Source organism: Saccoglossus kowalevskii, chromosome 11, assembly GCF_978046115.1.
Source record: "Saccoglossus kowalevskii chromosome 11, keSacKowa6.1, whole genome shotgun sequence".
Lineage (NCBI taxonomy): Eukaryota > Metazoa > Hemichordata > Enteropneusta > Harrimaniidae > Saccoglossus > Saccoglossus kowalevskii.
Window position 1 is genome coordinate 26,834,049 of NC_140651.1, and position 13,848 is coordinate 26,847,896.

General features: G+C 36.8%; 1 protein-coding gene and 1 long non-coding RNA gene across 2 annotated transcripts in view; one reads left to right on the forward strand and one right to left on the reverse strand.

Annotated features, from left to right (window-relative positions):
* The first annotated feature begins 3,125 nt into the window (after nt 1–3,125).
* On the forward strand, nt 3,126–5,509 carry LOC144361759 (uncharacterized). Its single transcript, XR_014930957.1, has 2 exons — nt 3,126–3,370; nt 5,351–5,509. It is a non-coding gene; the product is annotated as an uncharacterized LOC144361759 (long non-coding RNA).
* Nucleotides 5,510–9,376: 3,867 nt separating this feature from the next.
* Nucleotides 9,377–13,848, reverse strand: part of LOC100372244 (glutamate receptor ionotropic, kainate 2) — a 51,085-nt gene continuing 46,613 nt past the window's right edge. The window contains exon 14 of the mRNA XM_078013558.2: nt 9,377–13,678. Coding sequence (XP_077869684.1) covers nt 13,487–13,678 — 192 coding nt within the window. The 3' untranslated portion in view covers nt 9,377–13,486. The remainder of the gene's footprint in view (nt 13,679–13,848) is intronic.

The following is a 13,848-nucleotide window of genomic DNA, read 5'->3' on the forward strand; positions in this document are numbered from 1 at the left end:
TTTTCTATTAATGGTTTATTCAAGTGGGCAATATATAATGTACAGAAAGATTGCCCGTAGAGTATCGCTACACTGAAAAGTAAGCAACCGACAGCCTCTATAAAAGGGGGCATGTGACTGGCTGTTACTTACGCGAGATTTGAACGGGACTTACGTAGGCGTCGGATCAGATGTATGTAGGGCGGAATTAAAAAAAATGAAAATCAAAGTAAAATAATAATATAAAAAGGCATTAATAACAAAAGTAATAAAAAATAAAATTAAAATAAGTTTATAGCCAAAATAATTAAAGCCCGTACACTACATCAGATTTTAATCAGATTGCCTGTAGCTGTTCCATGTGATGATTCAATGTAGGTGACTTGCATCATGCCGAGATCTTCATGACGCAAATAATGACAATGAAGAACAACCACTCCAGGAAAAGTATCAGTTCGAAAGCGAATCGTGGTAACGTCTCTCGCAGCTAACGTGTCTCTCCACTCACCAATTTCGAATACAATCTGATTCGGGTCATCCTGGTAGGTTGTTGAGATGACCTGGAAGTGATTCACGTGTAGATGAAAAGGATGACTTTCCGGTCCCGTGTCTTTAATTATCCATTCCTCTATGGTGTCCAGCGTCATAATATGGTCATACACGTCAGGACCACGGAATAGCATTCCATTTATGCCAAAGTTACAAGTTTCAGGTCCTCGAAGCTGTCCAAAGTCAACCCGATATTGACCAGCAATGTCCTGTCGAGAAACGTTCTGTAAATCAGACAGGTATGATGGCAGCGGTGGGAGTTGTGACGGTAAAGGCATTGTGAGCTCATCACCTGATACTTCAATTGTTAGAATCGGGTCTTGAAAGTAACGTAACACATTGCTGCTTACAATATTGTCTCTGGATGGGTCTATCGTTGACTTCAAATTAAATGTACCCGTTCGTGGACAGTCAACGATGATGTCTGCCCGACTCGCCTGGATGAGCACAATTACGTCAACAGCATCCGTTGGTTCTGATCGGTAAACTCCATCGCGTGATATACGGTAAATGTTACATCCTGGTATTTCGATCTCTAATGTGTGAGTACCAGCAGCATGCAAGAGACGAAACACTTTCTTTTCGCCTGGTCGCATCTGTATTCTGGGCTGATATTGACCATTGACAACGTAAAAGTCAGCCAGCGACGTATTCGCCAATGATGGGTTGACATCGAGGGTATCCCCAATTTCATCCGATATTTCCAAGTAAGAGTAAGGTCGAAATGCATTGACGAAGTTTTCAGAATTTGGACACCCATTTCCAGGATCGCTGTCAAACTTCATATGTTGAAGAATCATTAAAATTTCGTCCATATTTGAAAGTTCTGGTGGTATGATAGAGTCATCAACGGGGTCAACGATTATTGCACCAGCCAATCCACCAATAACTTGAAAGGCTGTCGCACCATGGTGATGGGCGTGGTACCAGTGCATTCCTGGTGCGTGGTTATCTGGCAGGACATATGTGTAGACGTGTTGCTCTTCAGGATGTACTTCTATAAAGACATCATCTTCGTACGGATCAACGTGAAGTCCATGAGTGTGCATATTTGTGGTGTCAGGTGAATGCATAGTATTGTGTTCATACTCTGTCGACTGCCCCGGGGGCAGTGCGTTCTTCAAAGTAAACGTGATAGTATCACCGGCTTTTACGCGCCATGTTGGTCCAGGTATCGAACCAACCCCGTGGTAGTAGTATGCTCTGGTTGTGTAATTAACCTGTCCTATGTATCGAAATACATCAACAGTGAAGGTGAAATTTAGGGCGCCATTTTGAGAGATGATTTCTGTGGGTTGACGGAGATCTTGAAAGTCGTGTATCGCCAACGCATTTACAAATAAAGCCAGAAAGATATGCCAAGTTTTCATTGTGTTACACCGATATACCAAACTGTTGCCTAGAATTAGAAAAAAAGTCATTATATTTGCTTGTTTTCTTTGTCATTATCTGCTTGACTTGCTCGTAGACACAAAATAATACGAATATAACTGATAATTTTCCTCAAAAACATCTCTTTGTAGACATGATTGTGTTACATATGCGGTACACCACTTTTCACTGCGATGTATAGTACATCATATCATTTTTGACAATGTGTTTATTTGATCGCTACTGATATGTATTATAACAAATCTATACGCCCTAGCAACAGCCCCTATTAATCTTATATATCGATTAACCTAGCTCAATAAACAACACCAAGTTCACCAGCAGTTCTATTTATACATCAACTAAAAGGTTAAGGTTCAAACTTAAGTATTCTTGAATACAAATTTCGCCGCAAATCCTTTACAATTGTTTTTTTCTGCATACAATCACAATATCATTAATAGATGAGTTCTGGGTTACAGCGCCATCTGCCGATTTCAGTGCGAGAATGGGGGGGGGGGGTGATTTCTAGCTCGGACAATTTATTTCCCTTGTTTCCGGCGTTGTGATGAGTTATCAAACATTTACGCGGCCATCCCCGCAGACGAAATTGGAACGTTTGTACAGATTTTCCAGGGTAACGGCAGAAATAAAACAATGTATATTGTTATCCCACCTCACCCCATCTTACCTAAGCAAATATACTAGTCTAGTCATGGTACTAGTTGATCTATAGAGTCAACACGAAAATCGTAGATTGGTGATAATTGGAATATTGTAGTTGCAATATCGTCCAGTGTGTTGAGGTTACCATAACCTAAATTCTCATAACGGCCTATAAGATCAAATCTGACTCGGTGCTTGTAACCACCCAAAAAAACTCCTTCTGAGTAAAAATTCAAAACCATGAAACATTACAGCTTCTGTCGTATTATGTCGCCTGTCATCATACGTTTAGGTCGGTCTTCAAAACTTACCGAACTAATGTATCTGACCATATGCGACGAGCGTGACAGTCAAATGCCGATCTCCAAATAACACAATGTTCCCAATCTGATTAAAATCTGATGTAGTGTACGGGCTTTAATTATTTTGGCTATAAACTTATTTTAATTTTATTTTTTATTACTTTTGTTATTAATGCCCTTTTATTTTATTTTATTTTATTTTATTTTATTTTATTTTATTTTATTTTATTTTATTTTATTTTATTTTATTTTATTTTATTTTATTATTTTACTTTGATTTTGATTTTGTGATTTTTTTTAATTCCGCCCTACCTACATCTGAGCCGATGCCTATGCAACGAGATTTCAACGAGACCCACTATCGACGATTTTAGTCAACGAATCACATACCTCCTTCTATAGCGCACATGATGACGTCACCGGGAGGAGTCGGGTGGCAAACACACTCAAATAAAATGGCGGATTATACCGACGTTAGCGACCGAGAATAACACGGCTTTTCGGTAAGTTTATCATTGTCAAATGCAATAAAAGTCATTTTTGACTCCCGTGTGCGAAGCACAAAAGGGAGTCTTTGCAGTTACCCTGTCTGTATGTATGTATGCCTGTATGTCTGTATGTATGTATGTATGTCACTTTTTTTGTTCCACCGTTATCTCAAGAACCACTAATCAAATTTTGATGAAATTTGGTACATAGATGCTCTGGGATAATGCGCAGAGTTGATTAGGTTTTGGTAAAAATCTATGAATATTAATTACCTAATTTGCATGATAATTAGCTGATTTTTAGCTGTTCCAAGACTTTTCCACTGATATCTGAAGAACCACTCATTGGATTTTGATGAAATTTGGCACATGGATGCTCTGAACTAGTGCGCAGATTTGATTAGTTTAGGGTAAAAATCTATGAATATTAATTACCTAATTTGCATGATAATTAACTGATTTTAAGCTGTTCTATGACTTTTCCACTGATTTTTGAAGAACCACTCATTGGATTTCAATGAAACTTGGCACATGGATGCTCTGAACTAATGCACAGATTTGATTAGTTTTGGGTAAAAATCTGTTAATATTATTAATTACCTAATTTACATAATGATTAATCAATTTTTGGCTTTTTCACTGATATCTCAAGTACTAATCATAACATTTCAATAAAACTTGGTACATATGTGTCATATGACACTGCACAGACCTGATAGTTTTTAGGGTAATATCAGTACATATTAATTAACTAATTTGCATAATTAATTAATTTTCAGCTTTTGATATTTCGAGTAGTAATGATCACGTTTCAATGAAACTTGGTACATAGTTACTTGAGGACTGTGCAGAGACCTAATTAGTTTTTTGGTAAATATTTGTGCATATTAATCACCTTATTAGCATAATTAGTTAATTTTCAGCTTTTCACCTGATATCTCAAGTACTAATCATCACATTTCAATGAGACTTGCGACATAGATATTCTAGGACTATGCAGAGACCTGATTAATTTTGGGATAAATAGTTGTGCCTATTAATTACCTAATTTGCATAATTAGTTAATTTTTTGCTGTTCTATGGCTGTTGCACTGATGTCTAAAAACCACTCATTGGATTTCAATGAAGCTTTTAAATAGTACCCATCACATTTCAATGAACCTAAGACTATGCACCATATTAGTTTTTGGTAAATATTTATGCTTCTTAATCACCTAATTAACATAATTAATTAATACTAATATCTCAAGTATTGATCATCACATTTAAATAAAACTTGGTACATAAATGCTCTAGGACAATAGACAGCCTGATTAATTTTGGGTTAATATCTGTTCATATTAATTCTCTAATTAGCATAATAATTAATATTTGTTTGGTTCTAATCACATTCCAATGAAACTTGGTACATTGTGCAGACCTTATTAATTAGTTTTCAGCTATTCCATCAATATCTCAAGTATAAGTAATTTTGAATTAATTTTTAATGTGTCTCCAAAACTCTCAGCACACGGGAGTTCTTTCTAAGCTTTCTTTGATTATGTTAATATTGTGGCTTGAATGGTTCGACTTTAGATCGTTATTTTGCATAGTTATTCTGGGAGTGACGATTTTGTTTCCGCCGTTTCGACCGAACACCAGTGTCTTTTTCCAGTCGCCTGCCCTGGAGACGGGTGATGTTTTGTTAAAGATCGGGCCAACATCGTCTACGGTATTGAAACCGTAGCTGTAAATATTCATCAAATTGTATCATCATTTTGTACATTATACAATAACTCTTTATTAAAGTAATTGAGCTGATTTGGACTGGAATAAAATATTTTTTATTGGAACACATCGCAATTGATCAGGAAATATTTTTTTGCTCCAATTTTCTGCGTCGATGCCGTGGGCCGGTGACCGTTATACAATTTAAAATCAGTTTGCATTGTTTACTATAGCTGTTTACAGTGTTCTAATCATTACGATTTACTTATTTTTTTGCTTCCATTCTAGATAATTATGCTCAGTGATGTAAAATTGAAGCGATGACTGAATGAACGAACCTTGGTTGGCGAAGATCTGGAAGTGTACACATTTGTTGGAAGTGAAAAAAATATTCAATGTAATGACAACAATTGTAAAATGCTGTGGAATTTCTTTTGCAAATAAAAATCTACTAGCAATTTTCTATTAATGGTTTATTCAAGTGGGCAAAATATAATGTACAGAAAGATTGCCCGTAGAGTATCGCTACACTGAAAAGTAAGCAACCGACAACCTGTATAAAAGGGGGGCTGTGATTGGCTGTTACTTATGCGAGATTTGAACGGGACTTACATAGGCGTCGGATCAGATGTAGGTAGGGCAGAATTAAAAAAAAATCACAAAATCAAAATCAAAATCAAAGTAAAATAATAAAATAAAAGGGCATTAATAACAAAAGTAATAACAAATAAAATTAAAATAAGTTTATAGCCACAATAATTAAAGCCCGTACACTACATCAGATTTTAATCAGATTGCAATGTTCCCAGCTTTTATCATTTAGATTATTCTAATCATTTCAAGCGATTGTTATTTTACTGACGTTGGTTGGCATCACATGTGCGTAAAGATATATATATTTATCATACACGTAGACACGTTATCACCAAGGCGTGACGTCACACTGCGGCGATTTGCATCTCATGAATTCCATATCAGAACACCTGTGTGATATGGTAACGCACTTCTTTAAGGGTTTGATATGGCAAAAAAAAGCAGTCCCAAGTGATTGACGCAGAATCTGTGAAATGGGTTTATGATATGACTTATCACACGGCATGTATTATAAAAGAAGTTCTAGTGTCGCAATAAATTGTCGACGACACTGCCCGGTGTCATTTTGAATCCGGCCTATCATGAACCATTGCGGCAAAAACAACAAAAACAATAATGGAAGCCAAGTTTAAAATTCTGCTAGATATACTACTCCGCGGTGGGAATGGGGGGGGGGGTGTCTCGAGCAGAAAAAAAGATTGGGTACTATATGCACGCTGTTTAACACCACCATGTCTTACTGGGAGAAAGAGCTTTTACTGTAGTATTCAAATTTTAAAATCAAATGCGAGGTATGACAACACCATGCCGTGACAACACAGATGCTAGAAATGAGGCCAATTGCGGACGGTAGTTTACGCTGAAAAAGACACTGTCTGACTACTCATTCAAATATATCAGTCTGTCAATTCAAAACCTGCTGTTGATCGCATAAACCTGGGGTCTGCTTATTATTCAAATCAAACGAATCCGTTTGAAATACAAGCCATATATAGAAGATAATATTTGGTAATCGTAGTCCTAAATAACTATTAAAAATAGCTAGACGTTTCGAGCAATGGCTCTTTATCGATAGCATAGAAGAAAGTGTAAAGAAATACAAGCCATCCCATCAAAAAAGTTTTCAAAATATGGTTACTTTGAGTGACCCCGCGTCATGATCCAAAATATAATTATTATGTGAAACGTGCATAACTATTAACACAGGTGTGAATTTGGTGTTCACGACTGAACAACGGATGGATGACACGATCTTGTTGATGTTTCCAGCATGACTACATAATGAAGCACGCCACCACACGGTATGGTTGGCCTGTCAAAACATAGATACATCCTAATTGTTGCTTTGTTTATTTCTATGTGTATTAAAAGCTACAGAACAGCTTAGCCAATGAAATTATGGACACCTTTATAAGCAGTTCGTATTTGACGTCGAATTTATTTAGTATACAAGGTTTGAATGTGGCAACAAAATTAAATCAAAAGAAGTGCCTCATCACTTAAACTGGTAGCCGAAACTAAAATAAAAAACTTACGCGGCGAACCCTTCCAAAACGCAGTTGAGTTGAGTTGACTATGACCTAAATTCTCATAACAGCCTACTATATCAGATCAAATCTGACTTCGTGCGTGTAACAACCCATAAAACTTCTTCTGAGTAAAATTCAAAACCATGTAACATTACAACTACTGACGTGTTATGTCGCCCTTCATCATGCGTTTCGGTCAGTCTTCAAAACTTACCGAACTAATGTCTCCATATGCGACGAGCGTGACAGTCAAATGCGGATCTCCAAATACGACAATGTTCCCAGCTTTTATCACTTACATTATTCTAATCATTTCAAGTGATTGTGATTTTACTGACGTTGGTTGGCATCACATGTGCGTAAAGATATATATATATTTATCATACACGTAGACACGTTATCACCAAGGTGTGACGTCACACTGCGGCGATTTGCATCTCATGAATTACATATCAGAACACCTGTGTGATATGGTAACGCACTTCTTTAAGGGTTTGATATGGTAAAAAAAAGCAGTCCCAAGTGATTGACGCAGAATCTGTGAAATGGGTTTATGACATGACTTATCACACAGCATGTATTATAAAGGAAGTTCTAGTGTCGCAATCAATTGTCGACGACACTGCCCGGTGTCATTTTGAATCCGGCCTATCATTAACCATAGCGGCAAAAAACGACAAAAACAATAATGGAAGCCAAGTTTAAAATTCTGCTAGATATACTATACTACTCCGCGGTGGGAATGGGGGGGGTGTTTCGAGCAGAAAAAGTTTGGTTACTATATGCAGGCTGTTTAACACCACCATGTCTTACTGGGAGAAAGAGCTTTTATTGTAGTATTCAAATTTTAAAATCAAATGCGAGGTATGACAACACCATGCCGTGACAACACATATGCTAGAAATGAAGCCAATTGCGGACGGTAGTTTACGCTGAAAAAGACACTGTCTGACTACTCATTCAAATATATCAGTCTGCCAATTCAAAACCTGCTGTTGATCGCATAAACCTGGGGTCTGCTTATTATTCATATCAAACGAACCCGTTTGAAATACAAGCCATCCCATCAAAAAAGTTGTTTTCAAAATATGGTTACTTTGAGTGACCCCACGTCTTGATCCAAAGTATAATTATGGAACGTGCATAACTATTAACACAGGTGTGAATTTGGTGTTCACGACTGAACAACGGATGGATGACACGATCTTGTTGATGTTTCCAGCATGACTACATAATGAAGCACGCCACCACACGGTATGGTTGGCCTGTCAAAACATAGATACATCCTAATGGTTGCTTTTAAAATCTATCTTGACTTCAGTGATTATTGCCGAAAAGTGGACATTGTACCTATTGATCTAACTTGACTAATAAATTCCCGATTGCAGTCGTCTGACTTGCGTCTTTGAGGAAAGATTGTAGATTAGCAGCCTGTCACAACTAAGTACATGTTATGTCTGCAATGAAGTGGAGCTGGAATAACTTTTCTGTTTCTTCGGAAGCTGTATTATTAGTTATACAACTAAATGATTTTATGAATTTTACGGTTTAAATGGGTGTATAGTGAATATATCGTCGATATTGTTTTGAAATGTCCGACGACCGTTTGCAAATAAATACAATAATAATATTATTTGTACGGACGACAACATAACATACCAACAAATGAGTGTATTTACTCTCTGACGTCACAGAAATACTTCGTCACGTATAGATAGCGCAAGTTATTGTGCAAGTGATTTATGCTCGTAGAATGAATAGGGAAAGTAAAATAATGTATATCAGCTCATGAAATAGTGAATGGTGATCCGAGGCGCGTTTATTCTTCCATGACCTAACCATCATACATTGGCAGCTCATGTTCATGGAGGATGTTTCAAAATGCGCCCTCTATTGTCAATTTGACATTCCCCTTTGTTTTTATTTCATTACTGAATTACCACGCCAATTCTGATTGTTTTTGAGGCACGTCCAATCATATCTCTGTATTTTATAGTGTCAAATACGAGACTACTTTGTAGAATCACACACGGTACCACAGGATGATTTAACCGTGCGATTCGAACGATGCTACCTATGATATAATTACATGGAAGATTAATTGGTATAACAAGTTGTCCAAGCATCATTAACCAAGGATAACTACGAAATTATGCATTTACGTCACTATGAATAAAAAATAACAAACACGTAAATGTAGATGGTTTTATTATCATTATTATTATTGTTATTATTATTATTATTATCATCATCAACGATATTTCAAAGCATTTCAATAAAGCTGCTACTTCTTACTGCTCAGAAGTTAAATTTACACAACACTAAAACGCAGCATATATTATCATAATAATAGCAAAGATGTGTTTAAATAAACATCAAAATGAAACGTAAATCACGTTGTCATAACAACAATCTCGAAGAAATTGTGGGTAACTTCGGTAATTACATCTAAAATGTTGTTTTATAAAATAAACTGAAACTCACAATTAAAGCGGGGAAGTCGTCACCTGCGCATGCGTCATATGTCATAGCGTGTCATTGTTTACACACAAGCGTCTACTCATGAGCCTTTGCGTTTGTAGCGTGTGTTGTTATTGTCGCCTGGGACTCAATTCCCGCGCGTGCGCAGGTGACGACCCTCCCGCTTTAGCATATTCGAACAATGTCTTAAAGATGAAATATCCTCTATATAATTTCCTTCGATGTTGTTGTGTTATTTTGCGGCGTTCTTAGACGCGATATGCTGGAGCGTAAAACATGTTATCCAGTGTGTACGAGTGATTTTGAACGAACTATTTAAACAACAAAGTTGAATTTTGAATTGTGAATCCACATAATTTGTTTTATTTTTTTAAATATAGATAAAGACCTGATAGAAATTGGTGTCCGGCATATCACATCATCATTCAGCCTGAAAGCATATAATGTTAAAAAGATCAACGTACTATTATGCACAATACCCTGACTGGTCGTAACAGGTATTTGTTTTTAAAAAAAAAACATACTTTCCGACCAATAAATGTGATATATTTGTGTAAAAACACGAGTATTTGATCATATGTAACTATTAATGTTTTTAACACTAACGATTACTTACTCCATGCAAATCGTACAGTTGTATGGTCAAGAATGTGAAAAAACAAAAACTTTTTTTTCGATGCAACCTATCGTATTTTGTATTATTCTGGAATTGTCAATACAAAGTTTTTAATATTAAAGTATTCCTTCAAATATGGTCAGCCTCTATATGAAGATATTAAAGAAAACTTATCAAGTTCTTACAAATTATAGTAAATTATGCAAAAAATCACTAAGCGTTGTCCGACCAGCGTTATATACTTAATGTGAAACAAACCAATCAATTATGCAAATGATATAACACTTCATCAACAATATTAACAACCACTACGTTTACTTCAAATGGACGATCTTTAAGTAAATAAAATATGAAATAAAGAAAATGTACTTTAATTTATTTCTGTATAGACGAGTATAGAAGTTTCACGACTTCTACAAGTAGTAGTTCCCATGACAAATCTTGCATGATCACGTGTTTGTTCTTCATTGTCAAGTAAGCTCAGGTGGTTCTAAAAACACCATGTACACACACTATTCTGATTGGCTTAGCACTGAGACAGAGTAGGAACGCCCTGCAGCATTATAATGTGTATTTTATATAAAAAAAAATAGCTCAAACATGGTGATTCATTTATTATTATTTTTTCCGAAAAATGTCCCGCATTTCACTCGTTGATTTGAAAATCCGTAAACAGTTACGTTAAACGTAACTGATTCATGCAAATCACTCGCTTCTCTGACAGGTTCTCCCCTTCATACTATGCCACTCAATGTAATGTAATTTAATTAAGATCTGGTCTTTCAGTGGACATACATAGGTATACATGATTTATTCGTATACGTTGCCGTAGTATGTCTAGTCATGTTCTATTCTATCTGTATAACGAAATGTAAGACTGCATTAAACAAGAAGCCTACTCGTAGTGAATTTTTGAGAAAATTGGTCAAAATTACAAGAAATGTTAATTTGCTTTTTATGTACAATCATGGGGTTATAGTTCAAGGTTAACGTGAAACAGCATTCTTTTTTTGTGTGATACACATCATATTTTGAAAATTGACCAAATAACTGCAATTTTTAGAACTGTTTCATGAAAACAATGCAAAATGACAATTTTATTGGTTTTTAAAACCTAAATTTGTTAAAAATTATGTAATTTTTTCAACCTATACCACCAGCCAACAATTTGAGATATAGATACTGTCTCTACCATTGAGCCAAGCAGTGAAGGCGTTTTAATACTGACATATGTATACTCTATTTTCTGTAACATAGCCACCGTGTTCTCGAAAAAAATGACTGGTGACGACAAACTTTTTTTAAGCCAACACGAAATTCTGGGCATGTGTGAGTAGGCTTCTAATTTACGTATCATCCACATTCATTTGGTACATATGATTATATACAGTTATATCGCCCTCTATGTTGCGCAAAAAGCTTTGATGTAGTTTGCTTTGGACGTATTTGTATTTTGTTGTTCCTTAAACGTATCCTCGGGGGCGGACATCCGGGCATTTTCTACCGCCTGGCAACCCTCGCGGTGAAAACAAAGACCAAAAACTCGCAGAAAACGGTACTTTGCGATGGTTGTTGAGAGTCCCCTGAACAGTGTAACAAGATTAGCCCTACGTGTGTAACATATATGAATTTGGTTGTTCAGGATTACTTCAAAGTTGAGTTTGTGTTGTTTTCTCGAGTTTTCACCGGCTCCACGGCGTTCCACAGCAGCGCGCACAAAGCCCCATAGAAATACGTGGTACAGTGGTGCGCGTCTTAGCAACGTAGAACGTCCGTGACGTAGCTCCGCCCCCGAGGATACCAAACTGATAATTATATAATAACTGTTACATTTTGTATTTGACATATCATTTCTCATGGGATCTCAATAAACTATATATCAAATACATCTTGAGAATATACGCCTACATAATATGCTGAAATAAGTGTTTTGCATAGGAATTTAAAATTGGTGTTCTCTGTTACAGAAATGCGTCCCAGTGCAGTCGTCAAAAGTTACCCGCAGCCGAATGATTACAATTACAGAATTTTCCAAAATGTCATTGAACAGTAAACTTATACTTAAGACCTCGTATCAGCGTTAATCGCGGGAAATTGAACATTAATGGCACTACGCTTGTCACGTTGAGTTGTCGTAAACGTTTTCCGGATGTATGGCGTTGTTCAACGTTGGCGTGGTTCCCCCGTTGTACATATATAATGTGTAAACCAATGCGATGATTTGCTGCATTTCAAACATTCCAAATACCACTGAACGTTTTCCAGACACCAAACTGTAAAATACCGAAACGGGTCGCAAACATTGAAAGAATAAATATAATCAGTACATAGAGCTTATAAACAAATTCGCAAATAACTCTATCTAAGTTGCAAGAGGATGACCTGAATTCCCATATCTTGAGAATGATAAGCAAGATTCCTTCGTTGCTACTACTGTTCCCATGGTGATGACGGCGATGTTATACCAACTATATGGCAATGCCCTACCGAGTTGGCCGAGTTTTTAAATTCAATCAACCCGAAAGTCACTTGGCCAGACTCTTCGTCTTGACCGCAGTTAAAAGAAAATCCTTTCTCAGCTTCAGGTAGTTTCTCACTACGACTGATGACGTCATAACGACAAGAAAACAGGTTAGCTTGTGGATACAAAACATACGTTACCATGGCAACGCGAGTTCACATAATCACTAAAAAATAAGGCTCAGCCCATGTAGTAAACGACATTTGCACACTAAAGTCTATGTATAAAAAGTCCACTTTGTAAAAGTATCCATGGCATTCACCGTGGCGTTCGAACGCAATACACGGATCGGCGAACTCCACAACTGGTACGGTGAACCGAATGTGCGTTCTACCGGAGTTTATTTGCTCCAGTGACTCGGGTAAAAAAATGACCACAGAAAGTGATGACGTCAGCACTTCCGTGCATGTATGCCTAGCAACAGATGAAAAGTACACGTCATGGCAGAGAACATATTGAATGTTTATTTATAGTTTGCATTTATGTCGGTTTACCGAAATGTCAGTCATTCGATGATGTCCACTAAAATCCGGCCACTTGAAAAATGTTTGTTTTCTTCACTTGTTGGATCTGAATTTGTGCTCTTATGGAAGACGAGATATTCGGGAAACGTCAATTCCCAATATGTTGGTAAGTTATATATTGTTTATTATTTGCTCGGTCAATAAACTGCATTTTCCTGGCTACGCCACGTTTTCTCGCATGGTGATTGTGCTGCCGTTCTTGAGGTTTGGTGAAGTAGGGTTGTGCCTTTGTGGTGGCCCGATTTGCGCCATTTCTATGTATTTCTCTTCTAAATCTTTGGGTAGAGGTTTCTTTGACTGGCATCGAATAGCGAACGATAGTTCCTGTCCCATTTCTGCACATAAAGATTTCTGTGAATCGAACCAAATTAATTATCAGAAAAAAAATTCAGCTCAAAACATCCACCATTGTTAAAACGGGGGAGTCGTCACCTGCGCATGCGTCAGATGGCCATAGCGTGTCATTGTTTACAAACAAGCGTCTGCCCATGAGCCTTTGCGTTTTTAGCATGTGTTGGTAT